Source organism: Eumetopias jubatus, unplaced genomic scaffold, assembly GCF_037043125.1.
Source record: "Eumetopias jubatus isolate StellerSeaLion01/CBP00866 unplaced genomic scaffold, mEumJub1_p1.0 scaffold_7, whole genome shotgun sequence".
NCBI classification, from domain to species: Eukaryota; Metazoa; Chordata; class Mammalia; order Carnivora; family Otariidae; genus Eumetopias; species Eumetopias jubatus.
Window position 1 is genome coordinate 114,329,088 of NW_028274813.1, and position 18,417 is coordinate 114,347,504.

Below are 18,417 nucleotides of genomic sequence, written 5' to 3' on the forward strand. Positions count from 1 at the left end.
GAAGATGCCAGCATCCCTGGCAGTTCCCACCCACATCGGGAGAGGTGGAGTTGGGTGGGGGGGAGATCCATGTCTCGTGCTTCCTCTTGGGGGATGATGGTTCCAGCTCTGTGGGGTCCACAGCTGCCATAGCAGCTCCACTTGAAGGGCCAGCTCCTAGCATGAGGAGAGGGGATCAAGGGAGCCCCTTCTTTAGCATCTAAGAGGCTAAAGCATCTCGGGTGGTGGGCAGGACTTCCAAGCTGGGGACCCCAAGAACTGGGCCCTCTGGCCAGCCCCTTGTTCCCCACACCCTCTCCTGCTGTGGTTCCACTTCCTGGCTCTGCTGATGTCAGTTTGGGTCTCTGGATGGGCAGGGAGTCCTAGCCCTTGGCTCCACATGGCCAGCTCTGAGGACTGTGGGGGGCCCACGGGTGAGGAGTACTTAGCTCCGACCTTGTGTGTGCACCTGTATCTATGTGTGGGCGGGTGTATTACATAGGCAGGTGTGTGCTCTGTGTCTGAAGGTCTAAAGGTACACAGCTGTGTGCATAAGTGCAGTGTGTGTGTGTGTGTGTGTGTGTGTGTGTGTGTGTGTGTGAAGAAGAGGGTCAGGGTGCTGCCAGATATTCTTAAACTCTTGTGCACAGGTTGGCTTCTATCTCAGTGCCTGGGAGGAGCTAGCTTCTTAAGTAAGGGGATAGTGAGTTATTTTGCAAAGTGGATAGCAATCCCCTTAAGCCTTGGGTGCCTATCTGAAATCTGCAAGGGATTTGCATAAATTGGGGCCCCACATTTAGAATGGGTTCCAAGTTTGGCGTTCCAGTGGAAGATCCTTTCCCAGGTCCTCATGGCGCTGCGTGCACAATGCCCTGGGTGCTAGCCCACTGTCCAGCACGGGCTGAAAGGAGCTGGAGCAGCGTCAGCCTGTGCCGGCTCTCGGGGGGGGGGGGGGCAGGGCAGGCTGGGCTGAGTGAACAGAGAGGGTGTCGTCAGTCCTGGGTGGGGGCGGCGGGAAATAGGAGATGAGGCCAGATCCTGCCTGGCGGGTCTGTCTCGGCTTACACTCCAGGGAAACTGGTCGCCCTGGGTGGAGACTGGCGCCAGATATTAGGGCCCTGAGGACCCGGCCCCGAGCTCCAGGAAGAGGCAAGGCAGAGCCGTGGGGTGTGGTGTGGAGACACCCTTGGCAGGGCCCCTTGTATGAGGCTGGCCCGAGGGGTGCCAGAGAGACTAGGCTGTAGCAGGAAGCCAGGCCAGGATTTTGAGCTTCTGGTGTAGAGGGATCTCTATGGGGGTCCCCATCTATGGGCCCTGGCGACGGGCCTTGGGGGCAGGCTCTTCAGTGTGGCAAGAAGAGCTGGCTGGGCCTTGGGGTCTGGTCTGTTCTAATGCTGCCTGGCTGTGTGTGACTGGACAACACACTCTCTGATTCTCAGCCTGCCCCTGGTCCCTTGGGGGCCCTTTCAGCAGTGATATGCCAGGATTCCAGGTGACCTGCCCCAATCTTGTGAGTGGAGGAGGATCTGGGGGATGCCGGCATGGGAAGGGGCTGCTGAGAGGCGTCCTGGCAGGTACTCTAAGGGCAGCACAGTGGGGAGGAGGGAGTTTCCTCTCTTGCCCTAGTTCCTGGTTCAGATGTTACCGATATGGAGACACAGGGAAGAGGTGATTCTGCTCCCCAGACACCGGTCAGCTGTCAAAGGCTGGCTGGGGCCCTCCACCCCCAATCTAGCTGTGCTCAGGCCCCGGGGCTCTGACACCCCGGAGCTCCCACACCTCCCACGCTGCGTTTCCTCTGAGGACTTCAGCTTACTGCCAGGCAGTATCACCTGGGATCCAGAATCTGTCCTCATTGCCCATAACCTTCGAAAGGGAGAGGGGCAGAAGGTGGTGACTCCTTAGTAGCTCATAGAGGGTCTTATGGAGACCCTGTGTCTCAAATCCCTCTCTAGCCAGAGGACGGCCTTTCGGGACAGCTGGCTTTTCAGAATCCTTGCTGCTTACCCTGCCATCCCCTGAGGGGGAGCACCCTTTCTTGGTCTTCTTGTTGGGGGGTGGAGACCAGTAGAAATCTTCCTTGTGAAAATCTTCAGGGAGCCAAGGGAAGGCACCAGTGGTGGTCCTCTTGTCTCCCCCGAAGCACCAGGTCCCAGCCTTGGGATCCCTATGGCCCCCTGTCTCCTGACCTTTGCCACTCCAACCGCTTGAGAGGTAGGTGCAGAGGGACAAGGTTGTGGAGGCCAAAACTCAGGCTAAGAAATCTACGGCTGGGACACTGAACACATCTCCTGATTTCATTGTTTCTTTGAGCTCCTTGGAGGGGGCCTAGCCTATCTCTACTAACCCAAAGGGCTTTGGTCCCATCCCACAAAGACTGGCCCACCTGCCTACACAGGTGGGGGCAGAGAAGATTTGAAAGGCCCCTGGAGGTGGAAATTTAGGGTTCCTGTGGCCTTGTCCAGTGTGCAGGCTGGGGCCTGGTGGGACAGCCTGCCCCAGGGAGGTGCAGCCCGGTGTGGACAAGGGCCCAGTGCATGGTCAGACAAATAACACACAGCTGTCCAGAACCTCCACAGCACCATTTATCCAGGCCCCATGGAGTTGAGTGCCCCAGCTGCTCACCCCCCAGTCCTTGGGCGAGCACAGACATTGCAGCGGCCCCCGGCCTGAGACCCTGCCCACTCCGCAGGTGGATATTAGGCCTGGTCCGGGGCCACAGACCCATACTGCCTACATAACCTCAGCCTGTCAAGGTGGGGCTCTGGGTGTGAACTGGCCTCAGACCTTCCTCCATCCCACACTCTCAGGGGCTCCATCAGCCTGGGCTAGCTCGACACTGTGTTAAATAGCTTCCTTGCAATCCCCCTTAAATAAACCCATCCCCAGAGCAACCCACCCCATCTCGCACCCTGAATATATTATTCTACTGGCTTATGTCTCCTAGAGAGTGGAGGGGCTCCCTCCTCCTGCCCTCTACTCCAGGGAATACCATCTCCCTAAAAAACCAGGGGAAAAAGTTTTCCCATCAACTCTGGGGCAGAGACAAAGGGAGGCCTGGCTTGGAGTGGAAAAGCCAGGAATCCCTGTCTATCCCCCCGACCCTCTCCTCTCCTTGTCCTCTTAGCAGCCTGGGTCAGCTGTGACTCACCCAGGATCCAGAATCCTGACGTATCTAGGAGGTCGTTCTGGTTTTGACAGCCCAAACTAGCTCCAGGGCAGGGGGACTGACTCCAAGCCTGCCTCTGACCTTGGCCCGCCCCCTTGCAGTTCTCCAGGCATGGAGAAAGCTGGGGAGATTCCAGCTCTTGACTCTATTTGGTCCCGGACCCCTGGGACTTCCTCCCAGCACCCTCCACCGTAGATGTTCCCAGGTATCTCTGGCTCTGGGGATACTCAGACAGCGCCAGGGCATGGGAGCAATGGGGCCGGGGCCTGAGCAAGCCTGTCCCTGGCCTGATCAGCATCTGGGCCCAGGCCAGGCCTCACACCCAGTACTGGCCATTCTTGAGAGCAGGGTTGGGTGTCCGGCAGAACTGCAGCAGCTCTGGGTTAGGCTGGCCCCCCGGTGGGGGTCCCTGGCTGGGCACCGCTGTAAGCGGGATGGCTTGGCCCGGCTCTACCTTGCGGAAGGTCTCGGTGTCACCAGCTAGGCCATTGCGGGGCTTGGCAGTCAGGACCTGGACATCGTGCTTGCCTGTCTTGTTGCGTTTGTGGAGGTAGAAGAGCAGGGGCAGAATGAGTGCCAGGAGCAGGAGGACCAGGCACACGGGAATGATGATACTGAACATGTTGGCCTCCAGGAAGCCCAGGAAGCCCCCACTGGCCACGGTGGGCACGGGGCTGGAGGTGAACGGGCCTGGCTCCCCCGTGGGGGTGCTGCTCTCTGGTTTCCTTGCTTCTGTCTGAGCAGGCTCGGGGAGACTGAGCAGGGCCACGCTGTAGGGTCGGGCCTCATCATAAGGCTCAGTGTCAAAGTCCAGCGAGGCCACGGCAGGGGGGACACCCTGTGCCCAGAGCTCCAGAGTGAGACTGTCGCCCGTGGGGCCGGGGGACCGACCCTCTGGACTGCCTACCTCCAGCCCCAGCCTTCCATCCTCAAGGTCCTGCTGGGTGAATTGCTCCACAAGCTGGCTGTCCCTGGGCTCCGTCCTGGCCCGGGGCACGCGGACCACGCGGCCATGCCGGGGTCCCGCCAGGAGCCGGAAACGGGGCACACTACCCGTGCGGTTGGCCAGCTCGCCGGCATCTAGGACAGTGGAGTCCAGGCGCAGGGTGGCCCCCTGGGGCCACGGCCCACCCGCTCCCACGCGCAGCAGAGCCCTGACGGTGACGTTCACTGTGGCTGACGCGTTGGCACCTCGGGCCAGTGCCAGGATGCTGAAGTGGTCACGAGAGGAGGAGAAGTTGGTGAAGGTGAAGACCACCTCCCCCTGGTCTACCTGGAGCTGGCTGAAGGTGGCGGCGGGCTGCCCGGCCACTAGGAGCTGCCCGAACCGGGGCCCCCCCATGAGGTGGTAGGCAGCGTCCGGCTCGTCCCGGTCTGACACCACCCGCAGCTGCTGCCGGCTCAGTGAGGAGCGCCCCAGGGCCTGTGGCACCTCTAGGGGCGCACGCAGCTGCACCTCGATGGCCGACGGCAAGACGTCCACGGCCAGGGACACGGGCACGGGAGGGCTGGCCCCGTCGGATGCGCTCAGCTGCAAGATACCGGCCACGCTACTCCCGTTGGCCACGAAGGCCAGCCGCCCGGCGTCCACGTCGGCCTGCGTGAAGCGGGTCACGGGCCCTGGGCCGGCCCCTGCCAGGCTCAGGAAGCCGTTGAGGGGGGCACGCTGCACCTCGTACTCGATCTCCCCAGGCGCCGAGTCTGGGTCCACCACACTGAGCTGGGCCCGCGAGACGGGCGCGCGGGAGCCCCGGGTGAGCCGGAGTGGCACGGACGCCTGTGGCCGAGGTGGCCGCTCATTCACGTCCCGCACGGTGATGGCGAAGGCCTCTGAGGTTTGGGGTCCCGCCACGGAGGCCCCCGCTGGCCCCTGGAGGTGGGCACGGAATCGGAAGCCATCCTGCTGAGTGCCCCCGCCGCCGTGGGCATAGGCCAGCTGCCCTGCAGCCAGCTCGGACTGCAGGAAGTGGGGCCGGCCGGCGTGGAGGGGCTCCTCGGACACCAACAGCTGGCCCCGGGTGGGGAACTGTGTGATTTGGAAGAGTACGTCATGCTCTGGGCGCTGGGGTGACGGAATGCTGGCCAGGAGGTTGGAGGCATCGAGGGCGGCCGTGGTGATCTCGGCCCGCTGGCCTTCGGGGACCCAGAGACCTGGGGGTGGGATGTAGGCTATGAAGGTCCTGTCCACTGAAGATAGGCCTCAGAGCCTCAGACTAGGACCCCCACGACAAGGTTGCGCCTTTTCCCTCAGACCAAGTCCCCCGGGGTGGGGTTCAGGGTCCCCTGGAGGATGAGGATCACGTCTCCTCTCTGACCTCGAAGTGTCCCCATCTTCTCACCCTCCCTTAACTTCCCAGGTCCTGGGGACTGACATGGGCGCTGTTGACCCCGGCCTTGTGTCCCCTCGTCTCTGGACCCGCCCAGTGTCCCCCCAACTGTGCCAGCCCATCATGCGGTTCACCTTGGTTCCTCCAGAGGCGGCTGGGGCGCCGGGGACAGGCAGCCTCGAAAGACACAGCCACAACAAGAGTGGTAGCCACATCGGGGGCAGGGGGTGATGACAGCTGGAGCTGCAGGGCATCGTGGACCTCCCAGAAGGGCTCAGGAGGCATCGCGTGCTCATATAGAACATTCCCAGCATACACCTGTGGAGGCACCCCGTTTTGGGATGAGAGGCGGGTTGAGCCCGCGGTGCCCGGGAGCCCCTTCCAGGCTCCTTGACGAGCCCTCCGTGCCCAGCTTCACTCTCGACTCTCCTGGCTCTCCCCGGCCCACAGCTGTAACCTGTGCTCTCCCTCACCAGTGGGTCACATGGGCAGTCATGCGGCAGTGAGGAGACTGGCCCTGGAGCCCGATGCCTTATCTGGGCTCTGCCACCTCAGGCAAATCACCTCACGCCTCTGAGCCCCCAGGGAAAGCAGTATTCTATCGCTTCTGCCGACAGCTGGTCCTTCCACTTCCGCCCTGGGTCCCCGCCCCTCTTCCCCACTGAAGACACCAGTTTACCATCTTCCTTCTTTCTCCTATGGCAACAATTTCCCCCCAAAAGGGAACATTCCCATCATTACTCAACCATGTTATTCTCTCTTCCACGTCCATTTTTTTTCCTTTTAGAGATGTATTTATTTAGTTTTTGAGAGAGCAAGAGCCTGTGCGCATGCAGGGGAGAGGGGCAGAGAGAGAGACTCCAGCAAGCTCTGTGCTGAGCACAGAGCCCAATGCAGGGCTCGATCCCACGACCCTGAGATCACGACCCTGAGATCGCGACCTGAGCCGAAACTGACTCAGATGTTAACCGACCGCGCCCTCCAGGCACCCCCTTTCTTCCCTCTTAAAGAGAAGACTCATGACTTCACTTTTTCCACCAAATTTGTCACCCCTCTCCCCCATTTTGCTCTCCATTAGCAAAACTCCAAAAAGAATAGTCTATAATCTCCTGCATGCTGTCGTGAGTGCAGTCTACCCAGGCTTTTCCTCCTGTTCTCACCCAAGGGTGCCCACGGCGTCTGCATTGTTAGATCCAACGGTGGGTTCACGGGCCTCGTGTTACTCACCTGCTTGGCAGCATTGGACATAATTATGCATTGCTTCCTCTACCATCCGCTGGCTTCCAGCGTGTCCCACTCTCTTGTTTTCCTCCTGCCTCGTTAATTGCTCCTTCACAGACTCCGTGCTCCCCCCTCTTCTCTCCAACGCCTATAGCTTGGCCTTTAGAGTCTTCTCTATCTACAGGCACATCCCACGTGTCCTCCTAGGTCAGCTCTGCAGATGACCCCTTACTTCTGTCTCCATCCCAGACTGCTCTCTGCCGAACTCCAGACTCACATTTCCACTTGCTTTCTGGCAGCTCGGTGTGGATGTCTAAGGGCCGGCTCAAAGGTGGCCTGCAGCAGACCCACTCCTGACCTGCGCGCCTCTGCTAGTCCTCCCGCTTCACATGATGGCAGCTCTGTTCTTGCAGTGGCTCAGGCCCAAACCCCTGGAGTCATCCCTGACTCCTCCCTCTTTCCCATGCCATCACTTCTGGCCTGGATTATTGCCATAGCCTCCTGTGTCCCAGCTTTGGCCCCGATCCCTCCCCTACAGTTGTTCTTAACATCGAAGCCAGAGAGAGACTTTTAAAATGTAAGTAAGGTTACTGTCCTTCTTGCTCAGATAGTACAGTGTCTCCTCCTTTGACCACAAAGATCCCAGTCTGACCCCTTAGCCCTGTGACCTCGCCTCCTACCCACTGCCACCACACCTGCTGTTCTCCGGGGCTGTTTGCCTGGTAAACACCCGGGGATATTCCTCACTTCCATGAAGAAGTATGCTCCCTCCCCCTGCTAATCCAAATGTGTCCCCTTGGCTTATCTATTTCCTCTTCTCAGCAAAACAGGGCTTGCGCAATACCGAGATGGAACCCAGGGTCCCAGCGTGTGGGAGACTCTAGGACCGCAGGGTAGTGATGACCTGGAGAGCAGTGCCCCATCTAACAGGGGAGCCACCCATACGCTAAAGGGGGATCACCTCGGTTCTAAAGGGGGAGCAGAGCCTGGGTGAAAGGGGTGGCTACTCCTCAGCTGATTGCTGTAGGACGGAACAGAGCCTTTTAAAAAACTGGAAATCACAGGCGCCTGTGGCTTAGATGGTTAAGCGTCTGCCTTCAGCTCAGGTCATGATCCCAGGGTCCTGGGATCAAGCCCCATGTTGGGCTCCCCGATCAGCAGGGAGTCTGCTTCACCCTCTGCCCCTCCCCCCTACTTGCACTCACTCTTTCAAATGAATAAATAAAATCTTAAAAAAAAAAAAGAAACTGGAAATCAGGCTTGTGTGTGTGTGTGTGTGTGTGTGTGTATTTGTGAAATCCCCTAAAGGTTATATGTTGACCATTAATTTAAAAATATTAAATGCCTTGTGCAGACCAAATGAAACACATCTGTGGGCCAGACGCGGCCCGCAGGGACCGTGAGCTGCCACCTCTGGCCCGGGCTGAAGGGTGGCAGGAAGCAGAGACCCCCCAGGAGTGGGGTGGGAGGATGGATGCCTGCAGGAACTTCTGTGGATAAGAGGTGCCTGACTGGGGGTGAGGCAAATCACAGGCAAGGTGGGGAGGGGTCTCTGAGCTCTGGGAGCAAGCGGTGTCCTCTAGTGAGAGAAATTTTGGACTAGCAGTCAGATTTTGGTTTTGCCTCTTACTAGCTGTGTGCTCTGAATAGTCACCTGATCTCCGTAAGCCTCAGTTTCCTTGTCTGCAAAACGGGACACCTGATCCCTGCCCCACCCAACTCAGTATTGCAGGACAATGGTGCTGTCAAGACATGACCCAGTCCTGCCCTGCCCCTGTCCCAAAGCCAGGACAAAGTCTCTGCCACGAAGCCTCTTCCTAGCTTCCCAGGGTGGCACTGCCATCCTGGCCCCTGGTGGCCATTCACATTCATCCCACGTATTGCAGGGGTGTGGGGAAAGCACTGTGGGTTGGGGCGGGACCCGGAAGGCCTGGCCCTCTTCCCTCCCCCTTCCTGGGCATCTGATGACAGTGGCTCCCAGGGACTCAGGGTGTCCAGCTGCTGTAGCCGCCAGCCTGCTGAATCTCTTAGTGTGGGAAGGAGACCTGGGCAGAAGCCAGGACTTCATGAGAACAGAAAACCTGGGCCCGGGGGATGCCGACGTGAGACCTTTTGCCGTGTACCCCTTGTTAGGGCCACCTCTTTCGCTGATGCCTGAAAGCTCCCCACCTGCTCTACCTTTGGAGAGAGCCAAGGCTGCCAGGCACTCACAGTAAGTACCTCCTGCACTTGGAAGGGGTGTTGATTTTAGCGATGGCTGCCTGTCCCCCGCCCCCCGCCCCGGCACAGTTGGCACAGAGAGCCCTGTGCCCCCAGCAACCTAGCAGTATACCTCTTCTCATGGCTAAGAGTTCCAGTGTTTAACCGGTGGCCTCTGGCGTGCTCTGGACAGCTAGGCCCGGAAGAGAGATGGCAGCTTCACTCCCACTTCAACCTCTTCGGCTGCCTTCTGTCTACTCATCTGCTCCCAGGATCCGCTCAACTTCTTGCTGGCTTCTGACCTGAGCCCCGGGTTCACATCTCTCACAAGCCCAACAGCTGCCTTCGTGTCAAACTCCACCCCTGAACCAAGTACGGCCCCTTGCTAGCCACGGGAGTATTATAGTGTCCCTGACTCAGAGCACCCTCTCCAGCTCCTAAGGTCCAACTGCAGCTTCTGGAAGCCATGCCCCAGGACCCTATCCCTGCTCTGGGCCGGGATCTCTTGCATCCTCTGCCTACCGGACTGGTGGCTCCCGGAGGGCAAGGCAGGCACAGCCTGGGCCGTGGTGTGGCCAGGGAGTGTCTGCTACCCACGATGTGGGAGCGGTGCCAACGTCCACCACGTCCACCACGTCCACAGGCAGAGCGGGTCACCCGGGGCTGAATGGAGTCTACGTGGTGGCTATGGAGAGCTGGGCCCTTACCTCGGCTTGAGTGAAGCTCACCAGGGCCTCCCCAGTGCTGCCCTGCTGGGCACGGAACAGCCGGCCCAGCCGGGGGCCCTGCAGCACACGGTAGAGCAGGTGCCGGGGGTCGGTGCCTGCGCTGGAGCTGGCTCTCAGGCTCTGGCTGCTGAGCGGCTGGACTGACCCTGTGAGAGGCAGAGGGGCCTGTTGGCCTTGGACCGGGAGCCAGGGCGAGGTCTGCGACTGCTGGTGAAGCAGCGTGACCCTGGCGTGTCACCTGGCCTTCAAGGCATGCTGTGCTCTGCAGACCCACCTGGGCATACGGTCAGTGTCCGGCTGCCCTCCAGGGAGAGAAGCAGCTGCTTCTGGGCCGTCACGCGGAAGAAGTGTCCGGGGGAAGTGTGCTCCCCGTCGGAGAGGCTGAAGCGAAAGCCGCCGTCCAGGGCGCCTGTGGATGGGGGTGGAGTTGGGTCTCGCTGGCCCATGGTGGCTCCCCATCCTCAGGGCACCACACCTCTGAGTACCCACCTCTGTGTGAGAACAGCACGAGCCCGCCGTCTAGCTGGGCCTGGGTGAAGCTGTGGACCTCGGTGCCTGGCGCTGCCCGCAGCACCACCCGCCCATTGCTGGGCTGCTCGATGGTGTAGACCAGGTCCTCCGGTCCTGAGTCGCTGTCTGTGCCCCTAAGAGCCTCCGGAGGGAAGGGCACCGTGGCCCCCTCCCACATCTGGGGACACAGGCCTGTGAAGTTTCTGTCCCCACCACGCTCTCCCACCTTGCTCCTCCCTGGCCCCGAGGCCATCACCGTCACACTGCAGCTCAGGCCGGGGCCAGGCTGGGCTCCCCCTCACAAAGGGCCCTCCACCCCATTCACCTTCCCCTGTCACCCCAGGGCCCAGGCTCCCTTCTCTCTGCGCTAATCCTGCTTGTTCTCAGGGCCAGCCCATGTCCCCGACCTCAGGAAGCCCCTAGCTCTTAACCCTCACAAGTTCTCTCCCTTTAGAGAACCCCCCCACCCAGCCCTGACTGCCTATGCCGCTATCATTAAGTGGCTCTGTCTCACTGGCAGGGCGGGGGTCTCCCTTTAGACCCTCCATAGTGAGTCTGGGCATGGGCTGGGCATGCTCCGGGAATGGTGAGTTTGCCTCTCCCGGATGCTTATGAATGGGCTCCCCCTCCGGGTGAGGGAGGGCATGGGAAGCACAGAGGCTGGAGAGGCTGAGAGTTGGCCCCTGTCCCTTGGCACGGAAACAACATTGCCATGAGAGCTCAGGTGTTTTCAGTGTAGTCCCGAGGCCCAACCAGGTGGGGGAGGGGTGTGGGCAGCCCCTCCCCACGCTCAGAGCGAAGAGCAGCCCCCCTCGGCCTCCTGCCTGTCAGCAGGGTAGGATCCCATTTCTGGGATCCTGTTACGTGACTCTGGCTGGGTTAGCAGCTTGGGCAGCCTCGGGGAGGGGCTCCCATACGGGGAAAACCAAGCCCTCTGTGATTCCAGGGTACCTCCTCCCAGCCCCAGGCTACCCCCAGGTCTAGCTCTGGAGGGGGGGACCACCGCGTGGAGCGCCTGGCACAAACACGGTGGACAGCATCACCTGCTGGCCAAGATGCCACACAGCGCCACCTGCCTGTGGTTCCAGGGCAGCCCTTAGTCCGTACGCCCCCTGCTCTGCTGTCCTCCCCACCGCTGCACTGCTCCCTCAGGTACATCCTCTACCATTGAAGGTGTCCAGTGCCTCATATCACAGACAGCCCAAGTCACCTCTCTTCTGAATCCTTCCATGGCTCCTGTTGATCCTAGAAGCTGGCATCAAGGCCCTGCCCATCCACTATCTTGTGTGATCTTGGTCAAGCCATGCCCTTTCTGTTCCACCAGTAACTACCTCTGTGACCGTGGAGAAATGTTGTGACCTGCCTGGGCCTCAGCTTTGACCTCTGCTGAGTGAGGGTACTGCTGTTCTGCGGGATGTAAGGGGCAGGAGCTCGGGAAGCCAAGGTGTGGCCGTCACCTGCTGTGGGTGCAAGTGAGGAGTTTAACCACTCTCCACCTGGAGTCCACCTTTAAGGGCTTGAAAGAACTTTCTTCAAGAGTTCTGGTCCTGAGCCAGAGAAAAAGTCTCCTGCTGAGGGCGAGTCCAGGGAACAGCAGGGCCAAGGATGGCCATTCACAAGGCTGCCTACTGCACTTATAAGTGTTCAATAACAAAGTCTCATACCTGTGTCCTATTTTCAGTGCAATAACTCTTCTCTCTTCCCAACAACCTAGTGAGGCATGTGGCATGGTCCCCGTTTCAGAGAAGGAAACTCAGAGGCTCAGAGAGGGGAAGCTATGTGCTGGGCCTCTCTTTGGGAAGAGAGGTAGGAGGTGACCCCAGGCTGCTCTCACCTTCAGACCTGTGTTTGTGGTGAGGATGGGGGGTTGGTCATTGACGGGCAGGATGGTGACGGTGAAGGCCACAGGTTGGCTCTGGCGGTCCATCTCTGAGGCATTAGCCACCAGGATGAAGCTGTCTGTCAGCGTCTCACTCCCATCGTGCACATAGCGGATCAGCTGCTGTTCCACCTGCAGGCAGGCCCAAGGCTGAAGGTCAGGCCCCAGCAGGCCCGAGAGCTGCGTGAGTCTCAAGCCCAGCACCTTTCTTGCTCTGCCTTTGGGTTGGGGGAGGGGAGCCTGACTCCTTCAGAGCTTCAGTTCCTGCAGGTGGAAATGGGAACAGCCGTTTCTCCCAGAGTGAAGGACCGAAGGAGTCAGGGGGATGGGACAGTCATTTCCAGATGCCCAGAGAGGAGGGAGTGACGAAAGGGATCTAAAGCAGAGGACTTCCCTCCGTGGGAACGCCCTGCCTCCTCTCAGTGGTGGGCCCAGACAGGGAGTGCCCACGACACCCCCCCCCCCACCCCGCCGCCGCCCTGCGCCCAGAGCTGGGCTGCACGCCCAGGGCCTCCCTGGAGCTGTACCTCTTTCCAGGAGAAAGCGCTGAGGGTCCCGTCTCGGGGACCGTCCTCTCTCCGCAGGGCCCCGTGCTGGGGTGGCTCTTGCACCTGCAGCTCCAGGCCTGGCAGCGCAGGGAAGTAAGGCCCGGTGACGCGGAGCAGTGGAGGGGCCAGCGTGCGGGCCCCGCCCTCAGGGACGCTGAAGTTCTGCGTCTGCAGGGGGATGGCAGCAGGCAGCACCTCCAGCTCCACGTGGACACCCTCCAGGGGTGCACCCAGGCCTGAGGCCACATCCAGGGAGAAGGTGTCCCTCCATGCCTCCGGGTGGGAGTGCAGGTACAGGACCCTGCCGGCATCCACCGCCTCCTGAGAGAAGCTCTGCACCGGGTCCAAGCTGGGTGGCCCTGCCGCCGAGGCACCGTGGGACAGCATCACCAGGTAGCCGGCCCGCGGGGGCGTCTTCACCGAAAACACAATGTCCGCGGGTGCCACTGCCTCCTGGGCTGCCTGGTTAATGGGGGGGTCACAGAGGGAAGCTGTCGTGGTCCCTAGGTGGTCAGAACAGGCTCGGTCTCCCGGGGAGGGCCGCAAGACACCACTGCTTGCTTAGACGCACAGACGCGCACTCAGGCTCACACAGACACCACCCAGACATGCAGCTGGTCGGGGGCGGGGGGCTGCACGCTCGCGCCGTCCCCACCCCCAGTCACACGCCCCCAAACTCAGTGACACGGACGTGCAATATCAGCACACACTGACGTGTGGACACAAGACACACACGCACATCTCACACATAACACGCCCGCACACGCACATACACAGAGGCAGCCCCTGCCCCCGCTATTGCTACTCTTCACCACCAGATGGCGCGCCATCCTCCTGAGAGGCACAGGCGCCACACACTACAGGCATTATCGGGCCAGAAAACCCAGGTCCTGCCCAAGGGCCACTGGGGGCTCCCTCACCTGATGGGCCAGCTACAGAAGGCTACACGTCACCCCCAACTCACACTCCTGATCCGGTGCCTTTGCCTGGAATACTGTCTGTATTCCAGAATTCTGTTCTCTCTGGCCGGAATACTGTCCCCTCATTCCCTGCTGCTGAAACCCCAGACTCTTCAAAGCCTGGCTCAAATGCTGCCTCCTTCATGGCAAAGCCTTTCTGATGCCAGACATGTTTAGTCACAGTCTGCCCCCAAATCCAGACAGCCGGAAACCGCTCAGAAGGGCTCAGAAATCGGCAGTGTGGCAGAGAAGGCAAGGACTGGCCTGAGGTCACACAGTGGGTCAGTAGGCCTGCTGGAAGGCCTGTGGTTGCTCTGTGAAGTTCCTGGATGGTCAGCAGCTCTCTCCAGGTCCTGAGGCCTGGTCTGGGGTCTGGGAAAAGAGCTGAGGACACAGGAGCCTGGAGATCAAACAAGTGTGTCTCCAAGGCCTCCAGTCCTCAAAGTCTGTACCCATGAAAATCCCCCAGGGAACTTATTATTAGAAGGCAGATTCTCGGGCTCCACTTCAGAGATTCCATGGTCTGGGTGGGGCCCAGGAATCTGCACGGTCAGCCCAGCATGTGCGTGTGTGCACCTGACATGTGGAGGCACACATAACTCACAGGCAGACACACAAACTCCCCCAGAAACTCTCAGCCATGCCCCCGTGCACGTGTACAGGTGCATACCCAAGGCGCGGACATACACCCGACCTGGGAGTCACCTCAGGCTCATCCCCGAACATCCAAGCACACCTGGCATGAGGGCTCATCAGAAGGGTCCCCTTCATCTGGCCTAGCACCTCTGCCCGTCCCCTCGCCCTTTACCTCCAGCTGATCCTTTCTGATCTCAGCTGCCTCCCCCTGGAAGACGTAGATCTTCTTATGCCGGACCAGATGCAGTGGGGCCAGTGGCCCCTCTAGGGCAATGGTCACTTGCAGGGTGGCGTCTGTGTGCACAGGCCCTGCCTCCACGGAGAAGACCAGGGTGTCTCGAGGGCTGAGGCTGCCGCCGTGGCTATAGAGAATGGCCCCGTCCAGCAGGTCCTGTTGGGAGAAGGCCGTGGCTGGCTGGCCGGCCCGGAGCAGCTGCCCCCAGTGTGGACCGGCTGTGACATGGTAGCGGACCTCATCCCCACTGCGGATGTCGAGGTTGGTGTCCAAGTGGAGCACAGCGGTGTCGATGGTGCCCTGGCCTCCTTGAGGGACCACGAGGCTGGAGCCATTGGCCACGTGGAGGTAGGGCTCTGAGGCCTGCACCTCGAGCAGCGCGGTGGCCTGGTGCTGCCCATCAGACACCTGCAGCTGGATCCAGCCACGGTCGGCCCCCGAGTGCACAAACAGGACCCGCCTCTTCCTGAGGTCCTCCTGGGTGAAGCGGTAGATGGGCCGCGTTGGCTCCTCCGCGGCCACGATGCTGCCGAAGAGGAGGTCCTTGCGGGTCAGTACCAGCTGAGCGTCAGCAAAGCCGGAGTCAGCATCACTGAAGGCCACGTCGTCTGTCGTCAGCAGCCGCTGCCCAGCCCGGGCCACGTGGAAGACGCGGCTGATGGTCTGCACGGGAGCGTGGTCGTTTACGGGCTGGATGGCCACGCGGAAGACGCCCCGCACCTCCTCCCACGCCGTGCCACCACTGCCATCACTCTGGCGGGTCGCCACAAAGGGGATATCGTCTTCTGTGGTCTCGGAGTTGTCATGCTGGTAGACCAGCCGGCCCCGCAGCAGGTCCTCGTTGGTGAAGGATGTCACCGCGGTGGCCTTGTCTTGCGCCCCCCTCCAAACCAGCCTCCCATGGCGGGGCCGCTCCATGACCTCGTAGAGGTAGTTGGCACTGTTGAGACTCTTGACGAAGAGGTGCTCAGCAGAGAGGGTGCCCTCACCACCCTCGGGCACTGAGAGGAGGATGTTGGTGAGGACGGGAGCGTCCGGGTCACCACCAATGTGGATGGGGAAGGTGTAGAGTGGGGAGAAGTGCGGCGGGGCTGTGACACGGAAGCGGAAGGTGTCCTCGACTGTCTCTGAGGTGCGGGCCGTGGCCCCATAGGTCACCCAGCCGGCCTGCAGGTCATCCTGGGTGAAGCCCTGCCCGTCAGAGAGCCGTGTGCCCTGTAGCCGAAGATTGCCCTTCCTGGGGGCCTGGACCACCTCATAGTGGAAGGTGGTGGGGCTGGGGCCTGCCTCCTCCTCCAAGGTGGCCTCCAGGTGGGCTGTGGTGAGCGCCTCCTGATGGGTGTTCTGAGTGTGCAGTGGCTCCAGCCGCAGCAGCCACACCGTGGCTCTCTGGATTGTCACTGGGAAGGACAGATTGCTCAGAATCTCCTGGCCCACCTGTACCTCCAGGGCCAGCTTCTCCATGGTGTCCTTGGTGCGATGCTGCGGGTCAGTGCTCAGGTATCTCACGCGGCCCTGCTCCACATCCCGCTGCTGGAATGCCTGTGTGGCCCGCCACTCAGCACCCTCGGCCCCACCTGCCCCCTGCTTCTGCAGCTCCCCGAACTGCAGGGCCTCCGTGACTCGGAACAGCACGCTCACATCCTGCCCCACAGCATTGGTCTCCACCGACAGGTTGGTGGGCAAGACAGGGGCAGCAGAGCCCTGGGCCAGGCGCAGCCCTGTGTTGTGGCGGATCTGAATGGTCGGCCGGACAGCCACCACCTTCAGTGTGGCGGGAGGGCTGGCCTGCAGCCCGTCGCTGACCCGGAACGTCAGGTCCTGGGCGGGCCCACTTCGGTGGACATAGATGAGGCTGCCCGCCTCTAGCTCCCGGCAGGAGAACTCAGTTGCTGGCTCCCCAGGCTGGTCTCGGCGCTCCACGGGGAGGCCGGTGGGGGTGCCAAGGAGCTGGAAGGTGAGGCCCTCGCAGGCGGAGTCTGGGTCGTAAGCCTGAAAAACGTCGGGCCCCAGTGGCTTCTGTGTGTGCTCCAGGATCACCATGAGGCTGCCGTGTGGGAAGATGATACGGGGTGGGTCATTGACGGGGTTTATCTGGATGGGCAGGATGTAAGTTTGGCCCCTCCGAAGGCAGGAGGGCACGGGGCCCCTGGCCGTCACAGACACCTCCAGCATCAGCTGGTCGGAGGTGTCCTCAGAGCCATCGTGGATGAAGCGGGCCTTGCGGTTCACCACGTCCAGGAGGGTGAACATTTTCCGTGCCTGGGCACCGGGGATGTCTAGCTCGAGCTCACCGTGGCGTGCCCCGCGGCTCACGCTGAACAGCACCTGAGATTTGCGCAGCTCGGCCTCGCTCAGGTCCAGTGTGGGCTGCACGTGCCGCCATTCGAGCCAGGCCGTGCCACCCTCGGCCACCACCAGGGGGCTGACGGTCAGCAGTTGGGTGAAATTGGCAAAGATAGGAGGCAGCCCTGGTTCAGGGACACAGGGCTCAGGCAGCTCCATGGCCGGCCAAGCCTCAGGTGCCGAGGTGGAGAAAGCTTCATACGGGCCATAGGGGTCCTCCTCATACTCGTCTTCTTCCGGCCTGCAGCCGGCCGCCATGCCGCGCGTCAGCAAGGCTTCCCGGAGTCCCTGCCTCTGGCCATTGATGCTGAGGTCCTCCATGCAACCCAGCAGCGAGACAGTGACGGCCCCTGGGGCCAGGCCCAGGCGGTGTTCCTGGAGATGGCGAGAAGAGTTGGTGTCCAGCCCCCCCAGGAGGAGACTGCCACGTGGGTCCAGATAGCTGAAGACCCCACGGTTAGAAGTCCGTGTAGGGTACTGGTCCACGGAGATTTCCAGCTGGTGAGCATCCACGTGGACGCTGACCTCATGGGGTTGCCCATCGGCCACAGGCACGCTGTTGTGGAGCAATACTGTGCCCTGGCCCTTCTCCACCACAGCCCGCAGGTGGCCCTCAAATATGTCCACATAGATGAAATCCCCATGCCGGCCCCCTGCCTGGAAGGCTAGGGGTGCCTGTTGGCTCCGAGTGGTGAGTATAAACTCCAGGGTGCCTTCCTCCCGAGTGCTCCAGGCAGGGAAGGCAGCCAGTGAGTGGGGCCCAGAGAATCCCAGAGCCACACTGTCATCAGCAGAAAACTCTTCAGCACAGCCCTCGTGCACGCCTGGGGTCAGGGGTCGGAGCAGGTTGCGGCCATTGAGGGTGGCAGCGTGGAGGCAACCCCTCAGGGGCCGGCTAGCTCCCCTCAGGTAGGACAGGCTAAGGCTCCCAGGGCCCCCCAGGAAGATCCCATAGGGGACCTCCAGGGGAGCCCCCAGGATGGGGGCTGAGGTGTTCAGGAGCCCATCGACGGACAACAAGGCCTCGCTGTCTGAAACGGTCAGCTCCACAGTGTGGAGGGCGGAGTTGCTCAGCAGAGTCTCAGCTGGGGTCTGCAGCCTCAGCTCCTCCTGGCCCAGGGTGAGTCTGACCTGGGGAAAGATGGAGGAATGGGAGTGGGGCAGCACTTTGAGTTCATCTGCTTCTACTGTAAGAACACAGCGGGTCTGCCACAGCAAAGTCCCCAGAGTGGAGGTCCTGGGACAGGGGCTTCTCAGGCCACCACTGTCTCCTTCCTACCACCTCTACTCATCCCCCAAACACTCACCAAAGTGATCTCTGAGTCAGGTCTAGATGGGCTCTGGGGTCCCTGATGGGAATCAGAGAGCTGGCATATAGCAAGATGCTTTCCTAGAGATTCAGTCTGCATTTTTTACTCTCCCCAACTTTCCTATGGGGGAGAGCCACCAGAAGATCACCTTGGCATCCAGAAGATTCACCCCTGGAATAATGAGCACCTGGGAATCCCCTGAACACCGTGGGGCCACAGGGGCAGCCAAGCTCACTGCTCAGGGATGGAGAGCCCAATTCCGGGTGCTCACTGTGTTGAAGGTTGCATAAAGAAAAGCTCCTGGATCTGGGATGAGGGATCCTCGGGGAGAGGAGAATGCAGTTCTGTCTCTACAACATTGGCAGCAGAAC

General features: G+C 60.9%; 1 protein-coding gene across 1 annotated transcript in view; it reads right to left on the reverse strand.

Annotated features, from left to right (window-relative positions):
• Window positions 1–3,464: 3,464 nt before the first annotated feature.
• The window catches only part of CSPG4 (chondroitin sulfate proteoglycan 4), a 34,301-nt gene continuing 19,348 nt past the window's right edge, over window positions 3,465–18,417 (reverse strand). Inside the window, exons 3-10 of the mRNA XM_028099940.2 lie at window positions 14,328–17,867; window positions 12,540–13,022; window positions 11,968–12,144; window positions 10,113–10,311; window positions 9,898–10,032; window positions 9,603–9,769; window positions 5,610–5,793; window positions 3,465–5,299 (exon numbers count right to left, since the gene is read on the reverse strand). Of these exons, the coding sequence (XP_027955741.2) occupies window positions 3,465–5,299; window positions 5,610–5,793; window positions 9,603–9,769; window positions 9,898–10,032; window positions 10,113–10,311; window positions 11,968–12,144; window positions 12,540–13,022; window positions 14,328–17,867 (6,720 nt within the window). The remainder of the gene's footprint in view (window positions 5,300–5,609; window positions 5,794–9,602; window positions 9,770–9,897; window positions 10,033–10,112; window positions 10,312–11,967; window positions 12,145–12,539; window positions 13,023–14,327; window positions 17,868–18,417) is intronic.